The sequence below is a fragment of the Acartia tonsa genome, chromosome 13 (assembly GCF_053477335.1).
Source record: "Acartia tonsa isolate MP-2025a chromosome 13, ASM5347733v1, whole genome shotgun sequence".
Taxonomy (NCBI): Eukaryota; Metazoa; Arthropoda; class Copepoda; order Calanoida; family Acartiidae; genus Acartia; species Acartia tonsa.
In genome coordinates, this window is record NC_137272.1 from 8,820,424 (window position 1) to 8,844,192 (window position 23,769).

At 30.7% G+C, this 23,769-nt stretch overlaps 1 protein-coding gene and 1 long non-coding RNA gene across 3 annotated transcripts in view; both read left to right on the forward strand.

Moving 5' to 3' along the window:
- The window catches only part of LOC145304525 (uncharacterized), a 50,891-nt gene that overhangs the window by 1,501 nt on the left and 25,621 nt on the right, over window positions 1–23,769 (forward strand). For both annotated transcript variants that reach the window (XM_080146421.1, XM_080146422.1), the window contains exons 5-14: window positions 449–604; window positions 961–1,116; window positions 1,359–1,409; window positions 1,827–1,870; window positions 2,011–2,227; window positions 16,223–16,279; window positions 17,542–17,857; window positions 18,163–18,222; window positions 20,109–20,262; window positions 20,624–20,741. In XM_080146421.1, the coding sequence (XP_080002547.1) occupies window positions 449–604; window positions 961–1,116; window positions 1,359–1,409; window positions 1,827–1,870; window positions 2,011–2,227; window positions 16,223–16,279; window positions 17,542–17,857; window positions 18,163–18,222; window positions 20,109–20,262; window positions 20,624–20,741 (1,329 nt within the window). The remainder of the gene's footprint in view (window positions 1–448; window positions 605–960; window positions 1,117–1,358; window positions 1,410–1,826; window positions 1,871–2,010; window positions 2,228–16,222; window positions 16,280–17,541; window positions 17,858–18,162; window positions 18,223–20,108; window positions 20,263–20,623; window positions 20,742–23,769) is intronic.
- On the forward strand, window positions 18,765–19,618 carry LOC145304526 (uncharacterized). Its single transcript, XR_013874109.1, has 2 exons — window positions 18,765–18,950; window positions 19,298–19,618. It is a non-coding gene; the product is annotated as an uncharacterized LOC145304526 (long non-coding RNA).

Here is a 23,769-nt window from a genome sequence, read left to right on the forward strand (position 1 = left end):
TATAGACAGTTTTCTAAGGATAGTAAAATAAAAGTTTTAAGATTAATTCCAATTATTCACATAAATAACCCCATGCAGATCAAAACTATTGATTGAAAAGTTTGAAAAACACTAGTTTGGAACATAACCAGCCAAAATGCAATTAATGTATCCAAAGTTGTTTTTGAGCAAACGAAAAAGATAAAACTTTTGGCACCAGTGTGATTTACAGTCCATTGTCCCATCCCACCCTGGATTTTACATATGGAGCACTATTTTGCACGGATCCAAAGGGATAAGACAATGGATGATTAATTGATATACATCCCCGATGATGGTACACAAAATTACTCCTTCCGCAGATCAAAATTAGTAGTTGAAAAGTTTGAACAATTAATAAATCAACCAATCAAAAGTTCCTAAAGTAGGTGTAAAGTTTTTAAAAATAAATAACAAACCAAATGCTCAGGTGCTGAGCTGGATGAATCATCCTACACAATTACAAATGAATGGCTGATGAGAAAGTTTGAGTCCCAGCAATTTTACCAGACACAAAATGGAGAAACGGATGAGAAAGAGATTAGTCCTAATGGTTCAGATCATGATACTATTACCAGCCCACAAGGTAAATCAGTAAGCAATGCTGGAAGAGCAATTTTTTGGCGGCATTTTGCTCTAGCACCCAAAGTCTTAAAAATTAGCCAGAATAAGAAAAGTTGCGTTAGTTCTAGTACTAAAAGTCTAATTAAACAAAATAAAGATAATTAATATTAGATCCATTGTCCCCAATTACGATAAAAAAATAAGAAATCTAATAGATTAAAGTTTAAAGTTCTTGGAAAAAAGTTTCGATATTTAGGATATTTGTATATTATATGCAGCCTCTCCCTAACGTAAGAAAAACACTACACCCCCCCCCCCCCCACACACACAAAATGAATAAATGTGTCTGCGGCTAAATAATCTTACTTTACTATTTAGAAAAATCCATGAACATAGAAGCGACATTTGAAGAGGAAATAATTGAAATGGAGGAAACCACCAACGTTCTACTTAACAACAAACAAGAAAGTCATGGAAAGAAAACTGGAAGATTAAAAAGAAAAATACCACAGCCATTGACGTTTAGCGACCAAGGTACATTTTTTCAAATAAAAGTTACAGGTTGTCTATCTGCCTATGTGTTTATAACGAAGGATATCACTGACCACTGAACCGATATGGTACTCATTTACTGTCGCTGTTCATCTCGAAATTTAGTTTTAGTTTTTTACTAACAAACCTGAAATTAAAAGTTTATGTACGTCAAGTTTTCAAGTATCCGATACTAAAAGGTAATAAAAGAAATCAGAAAACATTTTTACCGATTTATTGTTTAGACTTGCCAACGGTGGTGTTAACGCCGGACAGCCCTCCAAAGGATGCTCCAGGTAGTTTCATATTATTACTCTGGGTCAGAATCTTTGTCACTTAGTCTAACAATCAAACATACGTCTATGAAAATCGTCTATCGCAACCCAACCCCCCCCCCCCCACACCTTTATTTTAATTTAAAAAAAATATTTTAGCCTTGTGGGAAATCCTGGCCCTCTGAGCCTATCCATACAGGGCAATATTCCAGCAAGGCACATCTCACCTTTACTTAGCCTAATCTGATCTAAGAATCTTTAGTTTGAGATATAAGGAAAACGCCAAATTAATTGAGAAAAATTGTTTGTTTAGTTGTTTGACTATCAAACATTTACCAATATATTCTCTGAATTTGTCAAAGATTATAATATTATTTCCGAGTGTAGTGACCCTTTTAAAATGATATTATTGGATAATTAAATTCTTGTTATGTTTAGGTTTAAGTCGACAGATAGAAACTCTGTATACACCAGAATTCAAGGTATAATATATTTATCACATCGTAATATAAAGTGTTATCCGCGGCTAAGAAAATTCCAAATAGATTAATTCCTGTTTTTTTACCTTGATGGGCCAAATGCCCATTCCAACATTGTTTAATTTTTTTTATCTTTATTTCAGATTCACACAGTTAGTGTTTTAGAGCCAGATAACATCCATCAGCCATTGTCACAAATAACCAGTCACACGTCCAGCAGTGTAGCCATGCTGCCTGCTGGCAGCAGCCTGCCCAACCTGCAGTTCCTAGAGGAATTGTCCAGCCAGAGTTTACCTGGATTGACCAACAGACAGTTTGGCGGGTCGAGGTTGAGTTTACCACTGGCGAAAACATGCATAGGTGAGATAGACATTAGAGTAAACAATAGAGAGGGATGGGGTTATATAACTGTATGTCCCCACCCCATGGACCCTGTGACGACTTTTGATATCAGCAATTTCCAGCAGACAAAAAAGGTCCCCAATACCGGGTCCAGGAAGTTGTCTGGGTTTTATATTTATTAGATAGACAAATAAGTAAAAAAAAAAGAAAAATAAACTTTGATTAATAGAGTAGCAATACTTTTGGGCGTTTTACTTCAACAGAAAAGGATGGGTGTAGTATTTCATTTGTTTTTTACTTTTGTTTAGGCATAGGAAAAAAGGAAAAAACACCCACCTTTTTTTTTAAAAATTTGAAATTAAAGGGAAAGGGGAGTATTTTAGTGCGGATTTTGATGTAAAATACTTGACAAATTACATTTTTCAAAAATCCCTAACTGGCTGCATTCTAACTATAATTACAAAGTATGCTTTAAAATAATACCTAATTGTCATAAGAAGCTACAAACAGGTTAAACGTCTATATTACAATTTAAACCAGTAAATCAATAAAAGAAACCAAAACTTTTAGTTAAATTAATTTCAAAATTAACCAATAAATCTATAAAAAAAATCTATTTATATAACGAAATTTTTAGTTAAATTAGTGTTTCAAAAAATCAGATATAATCCTGTATTAAGTTAGTTTGAAGATTTTTTTAGTTACGTTACTATTGATGTTGATATTTGTAAACTAAATTAGGTGCACGCCTCTCTTGCATTAGATTACTTGTGGTTAGATTACTATACAGCTAATAAAAAAAAAACTTTTATTTCTATCAAAGCATTTTAGCTTATCAACAATCATAAAGAGGGTCATTTTTTCGTGTAACTCCGTTAAGCTGAGTGTTGGAATGTAGTCAAATGCTCTTAATAAGTCAAACTGTTCTTAATTATGGACCATTTCATATACAAGGTGTTTAAAAAAAACTGCGTTTTTCAGTTTTGTGAATCAACCAGATGGAGCATGAAAATAATAATTATATGTCCATATTCTCTGTAAAAATGTGCATAACATTTACTTAAGGTGTTTTTGATATCTCTAAAATTGCGGCTGTACTAATAGGTACATGTAGGGTAAAAATGCTTGATGTTAAAACTGTGAAAACAATTATAATCAAATAACCCATTTATTGTGCAACATACATATATTTAGGTTGAAAAGTGCAATATTAAAGTAACAAAAAATTAAATCAATGTCCCTATTTGAGATTTTTTACATATTTTCTTTTTTTGGCTACATGCAAAGAGCTTTTTAGGTTCTTCAGAATTAACTTTTTTCTATTTCTCTATGGCAAAGTCATTTTTAGTAAGGAATCTCTTTTAATACTGTGCGCATTGAAGAATAAAACAAGTAACTTTTTTTATTTCATTTCAATATCTTTAAAAATAAGCAAGTTATCTTGGTTCAAATTGTCGCTAAAAAGGCCTTTTCTTTAATAACTTGACATTTGAGTTAATATGTCATGTATCAATCAAAGGGATTAGGAGATTAAAGGAGGAGGAGTGAGGAACGAACATGAATATTTTTAATACTATCAAATTTAATTATAATTAAACCAAGAATAAAGTTAGTCATTTGTTCTGTAAAAATAAGCATTTTAAAGTTAAATCTTAAATGTAATTATTAGAATATTTCGTTGAGTATGCTATAATGTCGTTTTCAAGTAAGAAAAAGAATTTAGTTGAACGTTATAGCCTTAAATTCTATAAGAATAAAGCAGCACACATACATTTTGAATTCTTTAAGCTTTAAAAAGCGCTATTGTTTCAAGAGATATTAAAAAACACCTTTTATAAAATTTATCCATATTTCTATAGAGAATATGAATATATAATTATTTTTTTCATACTCCTACTGGTTGTTTCCCAAAACCGGAAAACGCATTTTTTTTCTGAAACACCTTGTATGTACAGTACATTTGAATATAAAAAGAACACTTTGACCTAATGATAACATTTGACTTCAATCAAATGCCTAACTTTATATAATCAAGTGATAAAATGAGAACTCAGTAAAAGTGTCTGACTGATAATGACGTAACAATAAAAATTAGCCAATGAGAGGCCACTATAAATTTTACCATTGGTCAATAATGGCCTCTCATTGGCTGATTTTTTTTGTTACGTCATAATCAGTCAGACACTTTTACTGTGTTCATAAAATGAGCCTGTTTATTATGACTATCAAGCTAAATATATATATGTTATAAACGACATTGTGATATAGAGAACCAATTTATTTCGATGTGTAATCATGTATATATTGGTTTTCTTTCTTGCCGAAAGACACACGGGTGTCAAAAAAAAACATTTTAGTTTTGATATTTGCAGTTATGATTTGTATGTTTTTTAAAAAGTTTTTAATAGCACGCCTATTACATACATATATATATATATGTATATAGGGTTTGTACGATCAATCAATCAGTCAATGTAGGGTTTGTACGATCATACAACTGATGAAAATCGATTGGTCACTTATTTATTTTTAAATTATATTAACATTGACTCATTTCCTAACCTTTTTTGGGCATTATAACTGAGTATAAATAAATCTTAGAGCTCTGTATTCGAGGGGGCTTAAAAATAGCTCAAAACACTCCCAAGATATAAATCTAAAAATAAAGTAGTTTAAAACCACCGCTGGACGTAAGTGAAGGTCACCTAAAGTAGAAATTTATTCAGTAGTTAATGAGATCTTAAGCTTTAGACAAAATCCTCACTACTTTATATTATATCCATAGACACAGTGTTTCGCCCTTTTAGGGCTCATCAGTATGGCTCAATTCAAAAGAGTTAATTTTGCACGTGGCGGGGCTTGAACCGTGAACCCTTAGGTTACCAGGCCAACACCCTACCCATTGCGCCATTACCCCATGACGAGTGAGGAATGATAATGAATCTAATTGAACTATTCTTTTTGCTTATAGAAGTTTAAAATTATAATTTACTTTGTGTAAACATCTCATCACATATTGCATGGCGCCTAATTATTTTCATGTCCTAAGCCTTGTTATGTTTCTATAATTTAACTAAATTTTATTTAAAATTTTTAGCTTCAACATAATAGAATCCAATGAATGATTCCACAAGTAAAAAAAAAAAATACATTTTAATAAAACAGAAAATGAATGGAAAAAGTTATAACTTGCGAAAATTTTACATTTTTTAGTTGCAATATGGCAGTTCTTTTTCTATCTAAGACTTTTGCCAAATATATCCTACAGCTAAGAAATTACAAGAACATCAATTCTTACATAACTACAAAAACTACTAGAAAAAAGATTCTACTATAAACATTAAACAGAAAACACATTTCTTCCTGTTAAATTTGTTTAAGAAATTTAGGATTGAAATTGTTAAAAATAACTTTTAATAGAAAGTTATTTTCTTCAGTTGAAAGTTAATTTTTTTTTTATAAAAAAACAACATACCTAATGAATATAATTTTTTTGGTTATTTACCTAGAAGTTTGTGTAAATTGAAAAAAGGATAAATCAATATCAATATATTTATTCTAATTATTCTTTAATATGCCTTAAACTTTTCAAATTTATTTACATGTTTCTTTTTCTCTACTAAAACAGATTATTTTTTCATACAAGGATGGCAAGATCAAAAAAATATATTTAGTGCTGTAATATTGAGTTTTAGTCATTTCAACTGCATTTAAAAATTCTACTTGAGACATTATGAACATAAATAAAATGGGTTTAGTTTTGCGAAGTAGCTGGTCAAAAAATCAGCCATGTAACATCATAAAAATGAGGGAGATGAAAGGAGAAGTGGAAAGAAAACCCCTATAAAAGAGATGGATAATCCCTCATTTTTATGGCGTCACAAGGTTGATTTTTTTAGATTTCTTGTCCAACTATTTTATTAAACCTGATTTCAAAATCAATTGGGATCAAGAAGAAAGATTTTGCAATCTAAGTTACTATTGTCTGGTGTTTGTTTTTTATTTAATACCAAAGTACCAGATATCATGAATATGCCATAGTTCCCAGTAGGCAAAACCTCAGTTGTTTTCAGTTAACTTTTAGTAAAAAAAATACATAGAGTAGCTATACATTGCTCTAAACAAATGTCATAAAAATGCATTGCATAGCAAAAAATAACTGCAAAACACCCAAACAAAATATATACCCAAAAACACCAAAGATTCTCTAAAAACAACAAAAGAAAACTTTCTTAAAACTTTAAGTTTTATTTAGTTTTTGAAAATCTGGTGTACAAGAATAATTTGTTTCAAGAAAAATATTTTTTCATCCTAATATTGTTTCATGGAAAGGGTGATATATCTAAAATGATGGAATATATTAAGGAGAAAATTGATTCTGTAGGATCAGCTGTTCATAAGATCTTTAAAACTCACAATTGTCCAACTTAAGTACAAATATATTGAAAATATGTAGCGTATTTATAGCAAATTATGTAGCTTACAACAAAGATTTTAAAATGACATTTTTTTGTGAAAAAAATATTATGAATAGGCTGGAGAGAAAGTACAGCTAGGTCAAAACAATTTCAAATGCACTTTTTACAAAGATAAATAAGTAAAAAAAGAGAGAAAAATAGGAGAAGAAATTGTCCTTGTATTACTCGGGTCATAGATATAACTTTGATTCTTTTTTGCATTAGTTGAATAGCAATATGATAGCACATATAGAAAGCTAAAAATCCCGTTATTTGTAATTGACAAAATGGCAATTTTCATATGTTTTTATATCCTTAAATTTAGAAAGATTGAAATTCTTGATTCACCATTTATATATCTCTCTCTAAAAAAAATAAGTTCAAAGGTTAAGATAGATTTTTGTTAAACAAGTTTACACAAAAGTTCACTGTTTATTTGTCATTACATTTAAGTACATGATATGGACCAACTAATATTTATAGGTACAGTTATAGATAAATATTATTTCAAATTAATATATTTATTATAAATATCTTTTATTAGTTTAGTAAGTTTTTACATAAAGAAACACATTTTTTTTACAAGATTTTGATTTTAAAACTAAAGCTATAATTTCATTCTTAGAAACAGAAGTTGATTAAATTGCTTACAGAAAAAACCTCTGTAATCAAAACCCGTAAGTTACTATGAAAAATGAAAACTACGGCACCCATATGCTCATCTAGTTTACTGCACATTAATGCTATTCAGACACAAATTGCCAGCTATAATTTTTAAATGGAAATTTGATATTGACCCTTTTAAAGTGGCGTAGCTACTATTTTTTTCACCTAGTTCGATTAAGAGATAATCAATCAGGAAGATTGTTTGATTAATTAGTACTTAAATTAAATAAGTTAAATTAGGCGAAGCAGGGGGATGGGGTGGCAATTAAATAATACAATTTTCCCCTCAAAAGTTACACTTTGGATTTTTATGCACGCGCCTAACAATGAGGAATAGGTCAGATTAAGAAAAACTATTTTGTTGTCACAAAATAGGAATAATAGCAGGAATTTAAAGGGACGAAACAATGATCGATACATTGATGTTCATTCCCAATGATAATACACAAATTTTCCTTTCTATAGAATAAAATCATTGATAAATAGGTTTGGACACCAAAAACCCAAAGTTTTTAGATAAACAATTAATGACGGGGTTATAAACTTTGAGTACCATTGTAATTTAAAGCCAAATGTTCCATCCCTCGCTGGAATATAAGATTTTAATGCGCCCATTTCTGACATAATTGCCCTTGTCTAAAATAACTCTGACCCCTATTCACATTCTAGGCATTTAAATTACCTATAATTGGAATTTTTATCATACACATTCTTAATTTGAAAATTAACAGCATTTAAATTTAGCAGTATAAATAGTAGAATCTAATAGTGCTGTTTTAAAATTGATTTCAAATAAGATATTTTTTTGTCCTGGATTTAATTTAGTCAAACGCTTTGTTAAATTGTAGCTCCTAATATTATGTGATAGAAATTGATATTTATAATATCCGGTTCTAAGCTATACTGAAAAAATATAACAAAAATAAAACCATACCAAATATGACCTAATCTATTAAACAAATAAACGAACAAAAACCAATCTTATTTTGAATTTATTTTAGAACTGGGTGTGGGGGGGGGGTTGTATTCAATAAGTCACTTTGAGTGAAAACACCTAAAAGTTTAACAAGTATGTTCCGGTTTATTCATCCTATTCTTAAAACCTAGGGACATTGATAGATAAAAAGCATTTTAAAATAAGTGTTTTTTTTATACTTGTAGCATTTATTGGTCAACAAAGTTCTTCGCTACACACAGACATCCTGTTACTTTTGTATAAGGATACTTTCGAAAAACATGATCTTTCTTTCTTAAACCTCAGACAGGGATTAGACAATGCTGTTTAAATTAATTTACAACCCTTATGTCCCCAAACATGTACTATGTACTAGAGGCAATTTTAGAACAATTTGTCCATCCTTGCATCCCTGAAATATGAGAACATGCCCTTGACCATTGAAATGTTTTGTTTTGTCCATAAATAATAAATACTAGAGTAAGCATAATTAGGTTTTTATTATTATTTGTAAAGCAATTCTACATATCTTAATAGGTTTTTCGGTTCATTTCATATTTCATGTGACTTTTACTTATCTTTATCGACCTTTATTGCTGTTATACTTATTTATCCTTCTTTATCTTTCATTCTATTTATCTTCCTTTCTCTCTCTCTCTCACTCTCTCTCTCTCATTCTCTCTCTCTCTCTCTCTCTCTCTCAATCTCTCTCTCTCTCTCTTTCACTCACTCTCTTTCTCTCTCGTTCTCTCTCTCTATCTATCTATCTATCTATCTGTCTATCTGTCTATCTGGCTATCTGTCTATCTGTATATCTGTCTATCTGTTTATCTGTCTATCTTTCTATCTCTCTCTCTCTCTCTCTCTCTCTCTCTCTCTCTATCTCTCTCTCTCTCTCTCTCTCTCTCTCTCTCTCTCTCTCTCTCTCTTTCTCTCTCTCTCTCTCTCTATCTATCTATCTTTCTCTATCTCTCTCTCTCTCTCTCTCTCTTTCTCCTTCTGTCTGTCTCTCTTTCTCCTTCTGTCTGTCTCTCTTTCTCTTTTTCTCTTTTACTCTTTTTCTCTTTTACTCTTTTTCTCTTTTTCTCTTTCTCTCTCTCTCTCTCTCTCTCTCTCCTCTGTCTCTCTCTCCTCTCCATCTCTCCCTCTTTTTCTATCTATCTTTTTCATGGATCAGTAATATTTGGCATAAAATCGCTTCACATAAATTCATTTCACATAAAACATTTCACATAAAGTCTCATTTGACATAAACTCTTTTCACATAAAGGTACACTTCACATAAAAATGTTTCCCATAAACTCATTTCACATAAAGGTACACTTCACATAAAGGTACTTTTGACATAAAGGTACACTTCACATAAAGGTACATTTGACATAAAGGTACATTTGACATAAAGGTACATTTGTCATAAAGGTACATTTGACATAAAGGTACACTTGGCATAAAGGTACACTTCACATAAAGGTACATTTCACATAAAGGTACGTTTAACATAAAGATACATTTCACATAAAGGTACATTTCACATAAAGGTACGTTTGACATAAAGGTACATTTCACATAAAGTTACACTTCACATAAAGGTACACTTCACATAAACATACATTTCACATTCTCTCTCGTTCTCTCTCTCTATCTATCTATCTATCTATCTGTCTATCTGTCTATCTGGCTATCTGTCTATCTGTATATCTGTCTATCTGTTTATCTGTCTATCTTTCTATCTCTCTCTCTCTCTCTCTCTCTCTCTCTCTATCTCTCTCTCTCTCTCTCTCTCTCTCTCTCTCTCTCTCTCTCTCTCTCTCTCTCTCTCTCTCTCTCTCTCTCTCTCTCTCTCTCTCTCTCTCTATCTTTCTCTATCTCTCTCTCTCTCTCTCTCTTTCTCCTTCTGTCTGTCTCTCTTTCTCCTTCTGTCTGTCTCTCTTTCTCTTTTTCTCTTTTTCTCTTTTACTCTTTTTCTCTTTCTCTCTCTCTCTCTCTCTCTCTCTCTCTCTCTCTCTCTCTCTCTCTCCTCTGTCTCTCTCTCCATCTCTCCCTCTTTTTCTATCTATCTTTTTCATGGATTAGTAATATTTGGCATAAAATCGCTTCACATAAATTCATTTCACATAAAACATTTCACATAAAGTCTCATTTGACATAAACTCTTTTCACATAAAGGTACACTTCACATAAAAATGTTTCCCATAAACTCATTTCACATAAAGGTACACTTCACATAAAGGTTCTTTTGACATAAAGGTACACTTCACATAAAGGTACATTTGACATAAAGGTACATTTGACATAAAGGTACATTTGTCATAAAGGTACATTTGACATAAAGGTACACTTGGCATAAAGGTACACTTCACATAAAGGTACATTTCACATAAAGGTACGTTTAACATAAAGATACATTTCACATAAAGGTACATTTCACATAAAGGTACGTTTGACATAAAGGTACATTTCACATAAAGTTACACTTCACATAAAGGTACACTTCACATAAACATACATTTCACATTAGATACATTTTGCTTAACATAAAGGTATATTTGGCATAAAGTTACACTTCACATAAAAAAAATTTTTTTAACAAAAATGTTAATTTTACATATGGGTAAACTACACAAAAAAAAACGTTTCACACAAAGGTACATTTCACACAAGGGTACATTTCTCATGAAGGTACATTTTGCATAAAGATACATTTCTCATAAAGGTACATTTGACATAAAGGTACATTTGCCATAAAAACATTTGACAAATATAAACAAAAGAACGTTTCATATAAAGGTACATTTCACATAAAGGTACATTTCCCATAAAAAAAAAAACATTTCACATAAAGGTTTATTTAACATAAAGGTACATTTAAAATAAAGGTACACTTGACATAAAGATACATTTAAAGGGACTGTGAACGTAAATTTTTCTCATCTTAATATCAAATCTTAACATTATCTCATTCATAATATCTCACAGATAGAGCAAAACGCGCTTTTGTTTGCTTAAAAAACGGCTTTTTCCGACGATTTTTATAAGGTACAGGGAAAGGAAGAAATTTTCCGTATTATATAAAATGTGCATTAAATTGCTTTTTTCTCCCATTATAGCTAAAATTAAACTTTTTCACATAGTTCTAGATTTTTCCTAACAGTTAAGCTGACTTTTTACGTAATCCTTGCTTTAATCCAATGTATAGTTACTTAGAAATTGATAAAATAAGCAATATTTTTTTATTGAAAACCAAATACAATAACAAAGCCAGAAACAGGTTTTTTATTAGTATCCAATTAACTTTAAATGGCCCATCTCTCGCCCACCTTTAATTACAAATTTGTAAATAATAAAGACGCAATATTTCTTTATTAACAGTCTGATAAAAGTGTAAGCTAATTCTCCAAAGTGGGTTATTTATTGTTCAACACAATAAAAAAGGATATTATTATTTTATATAACCTATGAGATTCAACCCTTTGTAGACAGTGAGGTATTTTTTTGTCAATAATACGAATTTAAAATATGTCTTTATTACCTAATTACTACGTTATAAAAAAACGAATTGGCAATTTTATAGCATAAAATAAATCCTTAACAGTAAGTAAATTGTTTCAACTATATATGACAAGTTAAATATCCCTACAAACATTATAAGAAACAAAAACGTTCAGATTTTTCCTGTTTTTTCCTTTTTCCCTCTCAAAATACCATAAAATCAAGGCATTATTTCTGGATATTTTTGTGAATAGGACATTTTTGGTTGATCAGTGTAGTGAAATGTGCTTAGTAAATGTTAAGATTTGATAATCAGATGAGAAATTTTTACGTTCACACTCCCTTTAACATAAAGGTACTCTTCAAATAAAAGTAAACTTGACATAAAGGTACATTTCATACTACACTTTGCATAAAATCATGTTTTTTTCTTCAAAATATTTTCAATGCAAAAAAAATCTTCGAAATTTAAGAATGAAAATCTGTTAAACTTTTTGCAAAAATCTTGGCTCAGTAATTTTTGTCATAGATATGCTTGTCATAAATACATTTGTCATAAAACATATGTTATAAAAATACACTTGTCATAAAAACAATTATCATAATTACATTTGTCATAAAGGAACATTTGTCATAAAAATATTTGTCATAAAGGTAAGTTTGTCATAAATTACTGGTACCCAAAATTTATACTGGTACCCAAATTTTTATACTGGTACCTAAAATTTTATACTAGTACCCAATGTTTTATACTGATACCCAAAGTTTTATACTGGTACCCAAAGTTTTGTACTGTTACCCAAAGTTTTATACAGGTACCCAAAATTTTATTCTGGTACACAAAGTTTTATACTGGTACACAAAGTTTTATACTGGTACCCAAAGTTTTATACTGGTACCCAAAATTATATTCTGAGCTGGATCTTTAAATCATTTCAATAGTGCGCCAAATCGGGGTGAGCCAACTTTCCACCAATGAGAGCACAGCATTTTACGAAATGCCGCGTTGTGATTGGCTGAAATTCGGCGCACCCAAATTTTGCGCATTATTGAAATGATTTAAAGATCCAGCTCTGGTACTCAAAGTTTTATACTGGTACCCATTACAAATGTTTTCATAACAAATATAATTTATGACAAATTTATGTGAAATGTATCTTTAACGTTTTTATGTGAAAAATTCTTTAATGAGAAATTTTTTATTTGAAATGGATCTTTATGTGAAACGTTTTTATGTGAAATGTACCTTTATGTGAAAAGTACCTTTATGTGAAATGTAACTTTATGTGAAATGTACCTTTATGAGAAATGTACCTTTATGTGAAATGTACCTTTATGTCAAGTGTACCTTTATGTCAAATGTACCTTTATGCCAAGTGTACCTTTATGTCAAATGTACCTTTATGCCAAATGTACCTTTATGTGAAACGTACCTTTATGTCAAATGTACCTTTATGTCAAATGTACCTTTATGTCAAATGTACCTCTATGTGAAAGTTTTTATATGAAGTGTACCTTTATGTCAAATGTACCTTTATGTCAAATGTACCTTTATGTGAAATGTTTTTATGTCAAATGTACCTTTAAGTGAAGTGATTTTATGTCAAATGTTTTATGTGAAATGAATTATGTGAAATGATATTATGTCAAATATTACTGATCCCTTTTTCATCTATACATCTCTCTCTTTCTCTCTCTCTCTCCCTCCCACTTTCTCTCTCTCTGTGTCTCCATCTCTCCCTCTTTTTCTATCTATCTTTTTCATCTATACATCTCTCTCTTTCTCTCTCTCTCTCTCTGTCTCTCTCATTTTCTCTATCTATCTTTCTATCTATAAATCTCTTACTTTTTCAAATCCAAAATTAATGGTTTATTTTAACAATATACAGATCTTAATAATCAAAAAAACGGACCCCCAAAACATCTTACTTAAACATTGTAGAAGATATCAACTTAAGTTGCAACATTTAAAATGTTGTTTAAAACTATCGAATATTAATATGTCTGTTTTAAAAATGTATGAGAAATCACTACACGGGGAATGTACCTTATAACATTCCTGTAACAAAACAGGTGGTAATTTCCCTCAAACTGAAAGTTGAACACAAATAAGCTTTTTATGTAGGAAAAGCTCCACAGGAGCCGCAAATCTTTGTTCATGATAAGAGTGAATGGGTAAAAGGTTCTGATGACAATCGATTTAGAAATTATGAAAATTAAGATCATATGAAAACAAGGATGACAACATCCATAAGTAGCGAAGCACAAAAATTGTGGATGGGAATACGTAGAAGTAGATTTAAAGTTTATTTATTAAAATCAATAATAGATTTATTGGAGAAAATAAACATGAAACCTTGTTTTATTTTGTATGATGAAGATGGTTAAAGTAAATTACATACTAGATGCACATAACAATGGGAAAAAATATTTTGAAACTGTTAATGCAAAAAAGTTTAAAAATTAAACCAAAAATGCCAAAGATATGGGGAAATATATCAACATATAAAAATAGCCAAAAACCTGCCGCCATTGTTTCTTTTCTCAAAACGCCAGAAATTTAATTTTAATATCTTTAACTGAAAAATTTATGAAAATTGGACTATAAACACCAAAGATATGGGTAAAAATGTGAAAAATATAAAAATAGCCAAAAACCTGCAAAAAGGCAGTCTGACCGTCATTGTTGTTTTCTTCAAATGGCGGGAAATTTGTTTTGAAAATTTTGAAAATCGGACCATAAACACCAAAGATATGAGGAAAATTTGGAAAATATAAAAAATAGCCTAAAACCTGCAAAAAGGCAGTCTGACTGTCATTGTTGTTTTCTTCAAACGACAGGAAATTTAATTTTGATATCTTTAACTGAAAAAATTTCGAAAATCGGACCATAAACACCAAAGATATGGGGGGAAATGTGAAAAATTTAAAAAATAGCCAAAAACCTGCAAAAAGGTAGTCTGACCGTCATTGTTGTTTTCTTCAAATGACGGGAAATTTAATTTGATATCTTTAACTGAAAAAAATTCGAAAATCGGACCATAAACACCAAAGATATGAGGAAAATTTGAAAAATATAAAAAATAGCCTAAAACCTGCCAAAAAGCAGCCCGACCACCATTGATGTTTTATAGTTAATTGTGCTCCTTAATGATGGGAATGTTGTCAAAAAATTTCAGCTCTCTATCTTTTATAGGAGCCGAGAAAATCACGTTTCCCCCAATTCATTAATTACGGACGGACAGACGGACGGACGGACAGACGGACGGACGGACAGACGGACGGACGGACAGACGGACAGACGGACGGACATTGTGAATTATAGAGTAGCTTCGCTACTAAAAATAGTAATAGTCGTTTGTACTACTCAAAAAAATAATTGAAAGGTCCACATATTTTTTAAAAATATTTAGTAGGTGAGGTATCAACATTGAAGTTAAAGAAAAAATAAGTTAAAGAATCACAAGTTGACAAAATAAGAAATGAAGAAAAATATAGAAAAGGGATATTAAAATCAAAATATAAATAAAGGGAAATAACTAATGTTTCAGATGATATATCTCATTCCGACGGACACAGTCCATTACAGAGTAGCTTTTTTTTTATAAATTTCATTGTGGAGCCTCTTTTTTAAGCATAGCAGATAAAAACATGTACATACGGACAGACACAGTAAATTACAGGGTAGCCTTTTCTATAAATTTCCTTGCTGAGCATCTTTTTCTTAGTTAATCTATGTTCAGTTTATATAATGTTAAATATTTAAGGAATCACAAAACTATTTTTCCACCAGATAAAAAAAAATGTTTTAAAAATCTTAATATAGGACAAAATACTCCCTCCCAAAAATGTAGTTTTATTTTATAGTGCAACTACTCTAATAACTAAATCGGTCTGTCTGTCTGTCAGACCGACTGTCATAATTAAACTTTGTTAAATAAGGATTTTTTTAGAATTCATTAAAGAATATTTCTTCTCAAATACTTTCAAATCCAAGGTTTTTCTAAATGTTATAGCTACGCTACTTAAAAACATTGTTGTCCTTGTTTGAAATTAGAGCGACCTCAATTAAATGTACTTTTCTTTTTATAGTAAACAAGGAATAAAATCAATCTCTATCTATTTATCTATCTATCTATCTAGTAGTGGGAATGTCTTGGCCTAAAACAGGCGCAACTCATTACCATGCATAGTTAGGACTTCTGACAAAGGTCGTGCAATCAAAGCGTTGGTTGTCAGATGGTTTTGATAGTGATACCCTAGGCGATCGAGCGCGTATATTCAAAGGTGACGTGAAGAGGACTTGTACCCAAAGCGTCACCACTCCCCCAGAGTTAATAGTCAATCTTTCTCTCTATCTATCCATCTATCTATCTACCTATCTACATATCTATCTATCTATCTATTTCTCTATCTATCTATCTATCCATCTATCTATCTTTCTAGATGTGCTACCTGGTATAGACAGCATCAGTTTGCCCTTTGGAAAGTCTACTTTGTCAGGTGGGTGACAATTCATTTTTTTTACATGACACTACCCGTGTAAATAGATTTGAGCCTGCTTAAGAAAATTTTATTTGTTTCTTGGAAATTATTGTTTTTTGTTCTTAAACAGTTGTTTAATAATGGGTTTCTAAAACACTAGATTCAATTTTTTTTTTACTTTTATCATTATTATAAAATACCATAGTTGTTTATCTTAATATAATTTTAAAACAATATGCTTGCTTTTTTTTCAATAACTGATAAGTCAAATAGAATTTTTTTCTAAAATTTAGTTTAAAAAATTAGATTTTTACCAAATATTACAATTCGTGTTTTATCTTTGTAAAATGTCTAGAGATAAAAAGATAAAACAGATCTCCAAGATTTTCACCATTTTAAAGCCATAACATACACTCCTTGCTAAACTTGGAACTCATAAGTGGACACACAATTTCAACTTGTTTTAAGAAGAAGACCTATTGCACTAGATGTTCAATTAAATAACAATATGTCTAACTTGAAAGGAATATCTAGCTGAAAAAGAATTATGTTTAATGTTTATAATAGTCTCATTTGATTTTTGGACGATATTATTTCCCAAAGCTCTTGTTTGTTCCAAGAAAACCAACTATTTAAATCTATTTTATACCAAAATATGTACACTATATAACCAATAATGTGATAGGATTGTATCTACACTGTGTTTCTTTGAAATTAGACCTTTATATTGTTTTAAGTAAGCATTACTACCATAAACATCTATCTACCTAATTTTATTTTGTGTTGATTCAATAACAGATTCAAAGTTTAACAGAAGCATAGGTTCAGACGACACTTTCTTAAGAAAATAAGTTTAAAGTTTCCCAGAAAAAAAGTAAAATAATGCTACAAAGGTCAGAATGAGTGAAACATATTTTTAATACGCATCAAAATACTGAACAAAAGTTTTCAAACTTTAAAAAAAAAGGAGGTAAGTTATATTATAATTTTGTAATGTTTGTATGTCTGTTAGAGTAACCATGATGTTTATGCATGTAGTTCTTATGATTAATGTTTTTGTCAGTAAAATTTATTTAGCTTAAAAAAAATTGTTTTATTGGTTGATTTTAAAATCAAGAAGAAAATCAGAGATGATGAAATTATTTTTGCTATCCATCCAACAATTTATAGGTTATCTTTAGCCGCTTGGGGCTAACAAAACTGGACTCGATCTTTTAATTTTCAATCTATCTATGTACGGAAAGCTATCTATAACAATATGTGATAAATAACTATTTTAGTTCCTGGAATCGAGGGGATCGTTGCCACAACCACCTGCAGTACATTTACCCTGCCCCCAAACTTCCACCAGAGCTCCTACACCCTACCTGGACCCTACCAGGGCAACTACACTCTACCTGGATCCTACCCGACCACCTACAGCCCTGCGGGGCCTCACCCCAAGTATTCTGGATCCCCGCATAATACTCTGACGGCCGCAGGACACCTGCAAAGCTCTCTAACACCACCTGGGACACTGCATATAATTAGAGATGTGGTAGTTACTAGCAGCTATTCTAATACTCTCAACAATTATCCTACGAATGTGGTGTCCAGGTAACATTGGTTATTCATTAATATTATCACCTGACTCTTAAATAATCAATTATGCGTAGAAATAATAAAATAACTGATTTATCTATTTCGTCTTTAGCCAAAAATGGCACAAAAAAACTAAAAAATATTTTTATCCCTTAATTTCACTTTTTAATCTAAGTTAAAAGATTCTAATTTTACATAATCATTATTCACGATCTCGATTAATATTAAAAAAAACGTAAAACAAATGCAGAACATAATAATGTCTTATATAGATTAGCTTCCCTAGAAAATTTTTTTTTTTATAATATATTTTTTTTTAGTTTTAGTGGTTATGAAGAAGATTTAGGAAATAACTCTCTCCTACCTACAAGAAATAAAATGTAAGTTAAAATAAACCCACCCCTTCCCTTTTTTTAGGGGGGTAAGAACGTTTGTTTAATACTTTAGTTATTACTGGCTATGTTTGGTTAGGGGCTATAGCACTTACACATCCAGCAAATTTACAGTTGATGTATTTTTGGCAAAATGTTTTCTTACTTTTTCTCATGCCATAAATACATCCAACACTGGCATTTACACATCCATACTTTTTCAATTATATGTCATAAATACATCCAACACTGGCATTTACACATCCATACTTTTTCAATTATATGTCATAAATACATCCAACACTGGCATTTACACATCCATACTTTTTCGATGATATGTCATAAATACATCCAACACTGGCAAATACACATCTAGATTAATTTATATGAATATTTATTTACAATTAATTATATTTTGTACAGTATGTTTAGGTCTTAAACTTTACCCTATTTTAGTTACTCTCCCCTATTTACTTCCCTGTTTCTCAAGATGCTCCCTACAAAACATCAATACATTTCCGCAGGTGGTCAAATTATTGCTATATAATATTATAATTTAGATATTTATTGTTAGTTCATTGTTTTATTATGGCAGAGCCAGAGGCTATTTTTTTGTGACAACAAAAACAACTGGGAACCTTTAGTTGCTGTGAGGCACTTTGTAAGGCCATGATAAGCTGCCGTTATACTTCAAAAGAAGCCGCCCAAGAGACTGATGAAGAACCTTAAATTATTAGGTAAAAGTTTACTACATTTTTATGTTTAATATATATTTGTATATATATAAATATGTAAAATGTATATATCAAAACAGTTGGGGGTTATAAACAATTACATTAGATCTTGTTATCGATTTAAAATATATAATATTGGGATTAAAATTTTCATTTTATATGTAGCGAAGCTACTTTGTATAAAATAAGAATAAAATATGTAGATATAGAATTTATAATCGAATATTTTCATCATAAATGTATCAACGCTTCTTAAAAAAGAGAATATTTAATTGGTATGAAAGAAGGTTTAGGGTTTATAATCAAATTCAATAAACAATAAAAACTAATCTTTTTTTTTATTTATTAAGGAGATTTAACAATAGAAGTACAGGGATTCAAGGGACAGGATATGTCTGACTTGTTGGTTGATGATTTTGATATAGAATTGTGACAAGGTCAAGATCATCACAACAATCCATCACATAATGTTTTTTTTTTATTTTAACCTGACAAATATATTTTAATTTAAATCTTTAAAATGCTTTTTATTTCAACCTGACAAATATATCATAACTCAAATAATATACAAGTGTGTTTTCTTATTATTTTGTGTTAAATTGCTATGGATGTATAAATGCCAGTGTTGGATGTATTTATGACATATAAATGAAAAAGTATGGATGTGTAAATGCCAGTGTTGGATGTATTTTTGACATGTGTATAAAAATATGGGATGTGTTTTTGCCAGTGTTGGATGTATTTATGGCATGAGAATCGATTTTACTGTCATTTATACAGTAAAAATTCAGTTTGTCATAAATACATCCAATGCACTGGCAAAAACACATCCACTGTAAATTTGCTGGATGTGTAAATGGCAGTCCCCCGTTTGGTTATATTGGGCACTAGGTAGCCCTGTAGGGTTAGGACAATGAAGGTTTTGGCCCCACAGTGATAGAATCCCCGCAGGGGTTTTGCAATTTAGAGACTAAAATAAAAACATTCATTTATTATCAGTATTTTATTTTTCATGGAAAATTTTCTATAATACGATAACAGACATGAATTTTCATTACGGCTAATAACCAATTTTAACCCATTATAAATTAATTGCATCTGGAGCAATACTAAAATATCCCTTAAAAGTCGCGACATTTTATTTAATTTTTTTTTGTTTAGACCTAAAATCTGCGACCATCCATTTCGCAAAGTATTCGCGCAGCGTCAACAATTTTACGCATCTCGGGAAAAACGCGCGAATGTGTCGCCAGATACATCCAGCAAGAAATTGGTCTGGAGACACTGTAACCAGATGTGTAGGACTAGTTCGCAGGTAAAGAGAAGTTCTTTTAGGTGCGAGGCTTTGAATTTATGTATGTCTTTCTGTCTGTCGGTCGGTCTTTTTGTCTATCTGTCCTTCTTTTTCTCTGTCTCTCCTTTTGTCTATCTGTCTGTCCTTATGTCTCTCTTTCTATCTGTCTATCTTTTCTTTTTCAATGTCTGACTGCACTATTGTAGGTCTACCCTTCTTTCTTTTTGTTTCTTATGTTTGAATATTAGTGTAGTCCCAGTTTTATTTTGTTTTGTTAATACTTTGTCCTTTTGAAAGATAGTTAATAAACTACCAGGAGTATATTTAAATTTAGTCGTTTCAGAGATCTTAGCAGGCATTCTATTACTTTTATTACTTGTAGTGCTCAGCCCAGCATACATCCGTACAGACCCTACCGACCCAATCAAGATGTTTCACCCTCAGTGCCAATATTGAACCTTTTCAACCATTCTCTATCAAACATAGTCTTAACAATTCAGGTATAGATAGATAGATAGATAGATAGATAGAAAGCTAAGTAGACATCTTGGCACAAAAATTATATATATAGTTAGATAGATAGTATATTGTAATTACATAATAATTATACCTTCATATATAAATGTAATAAAATTTCTGTTTGTGTTTGGTTGAAGCTATATGCTAAACCGATTTGATTCTCCTTTACTGTGAAGATTCTCAAAGGTCCAGAAAAAGGTTTTTAACTATTTTTAAAGAGGGTGCCACCACCATTTTGATAGTAATCGACACTAGAAAAAAGACTCACCCATCCCAAAATAAAATTAAAATTAGAAGGTCCACTTCTCCCCCCCCCCCCCCCTTCACCAAAGTTTCCCTAGAGAGACCCTTTTTCATACAGTTTTAAGTTGTGTATAGATTCTAAAATCTAATTGGCTGTGGTGTTCAACATTTGGTATTATTGTAAACTGCAGGGAACATATAGCAAAACATAAACTTTATTTTTCTATTTAATTAAAGCAAACAGGGCACTGTTGTTATGAGTTGCAATTTTGAGCAGTCAGACTTGCCAATATGCTTGGCATTTAATTTGCAAGCAAGAAAGCAAGAATGTGTAATGTTTATCAGCAAGGCATATATTGCATTTCTCTTTACTTAAACAATAATAAGATTAGATTAGGTTTAATGTCAATGTAGCTGGAATCACACATTTAGCAAAAAATAATGGCTAAAAACACGCATTAATGTGCGCTGCGGAAAAAAACTCGCATTAAATGTATTGGCTATCCAGATTGCGCACCTTCTTAACAATTTTTAAATTATTTGCTAGGTAGTAAAATATCCTGAAACATAGAGGCAGGACTAAAATTTAAAAATAAAATACCCAATACTTTAATACCTATGGGAAGCTTCCTTACAATAGAGATCATCAGTTCAGTGGTTATCATGATCTTATTGAAAAAACGTAAAACCTTACTACTTTCTGTAATAGGATGAAATTGTATTTGTAAATTTTTATAAAATTGAAACTTAAATTTAAGAAAAGAAAAATTATTGCGCTGCTAAACTATGTATGTCTGTTGAGATGCAGTCAGGGAGGGAGCGGGCATTGGACTCTAAATTACACTGGTTCTCAAAGTTCTGTCGTCTCAAAACTTTGAGTACTTCATTTTGATTAGATGGTTCCAAGCTAGAAGTGTCAAAACTTTTCAACCAACTATCTATTTTTTCAGAGGTTGTAATTTTGTTTAACATCATTGAGGATGTACAATAATTTATCGTCTATTGTCTTATCCCTCAAGATTCCTGGGATGATGTGCATTATTGAAATTTAAAATTTAGAGAGACCTGCACAATTTTTGGAAAGATTTATCTTTTTTGGAGTAAATCTTCTTAAGGATTATTCCATGTCCGTCCGTACCTTAAATAGTACCCTGCCAGAAACGTCGTATGCATATCGTAGGATTTGCTTACGACGTTTCTGGCAGGGCGTGTAGCATGATAAAATCTTTTCTCGTATTCATTCGAATCCGGTGGATAGGAACCGGTTCTCATCCATACGAAAAAACTATGTCTAGCATCGTATTATATCCAGTTTTCTACGAATATAAAAATGTACAATCATAAGATTAAAACTATTTTTTTAGCCCCGTGGTGCCGAAGGCACCGGCTAAAAAAACTAGTCCGCGGAAAGCCGTTTATAATACGATACGAGAAATAACTATTCTCGTATTCATTCGAATCTGGTGGATAGGAACCGGTTCTCATCCATACGAAAAAACTATGTCTAGCATCATATTATATCCAGCTTTTTAAGAATATAAAAATGTACAATCATAAAATCCGCGGAAAGCTGTTTATAATACGATGCAAGAAATAAATATTATTGCTCTTTATCTTTCCATCCCCCTTTGTCCTTTTTCTTTGCCCTTTTTCCAATATCCCCATATTTTATTTTGTCTCTAAACCCAGGGATCTAAAGGGACAAACCAATGGCCAATAAATTGATGTACATTCCCAATAATGATACAAAAAATTACCCCTTCTGTAGATTAGACTTAGTAGTTGAAACGTTTGAACACTCAAATTAATTAAATAACCAATCAAAATTAACTAAAGTACCCAAAGTTTTTATGCCAACGAATAAGAAAACATTATTATAAGCCTATTGTCTCCTCTTCTCTTTTCTAAACCACCCAATATTTATTTATTTCTATCTGAGATATCTTAACCTAAACCCCCTTACAATTATTTTTACCCCCTTCTTTTGTTTTGTTTTGGTGTTCTTAATTATCCAATACCATTTAAAAATCAAGTTTCCATGCCTTGAACATAAAGCTAATAATTTTTCCGCCAATTAGAAACAAATAAAATGCCCAAATATACCTGTGTATTATATTTCTGGGTACCAGTTACCATTTTTTTTTCATATGATATTTTGTGAGGTTGTTAAAGCTTTGTTGCTTATGGAAAGTATTGTCCTGTTTCTAAAGTTCATAAATCTAGGCTGGGTAGAAAAAAAGTTTAGTTGCAAGGTTAAGATTGATTAACCTAGGGTTAACATTCATGAATACACTTACAATGGACAATTTCTATTGTACAGTACTCTTTTGAAATCATGGTTCATATTCTTTAAATTTTCTTTTTGGATTCAAAATTAAATTAAAACAACAACATATACCTACGAATTTTATATTAATTTTTAATTTTGGTAATCTACATTTATTAGAAGTACCCATGTATATAATCATTACTTTCCTGACTCTCAAATCTTAGGAATCAATTTAAAATGCCATAGGTAAATTTTAATTTTTACCAACAAACCCTAAGAATATTTTTTTATCTAAAATTAAGAAAAAATAAACAATATGTTAATAGACTGGTGAATGATTATATATATCTAACTGAATATTTGGAGTCTCAATAATGGAAGTAATTCCTTCAAAGTACAAATATATAATAATCTATCTATCTATTAAGATATGAATATCTATCTATCACTCTCTATTCATAGAACAGGTGATAGATGTAAGTATGTCCTCCAATATT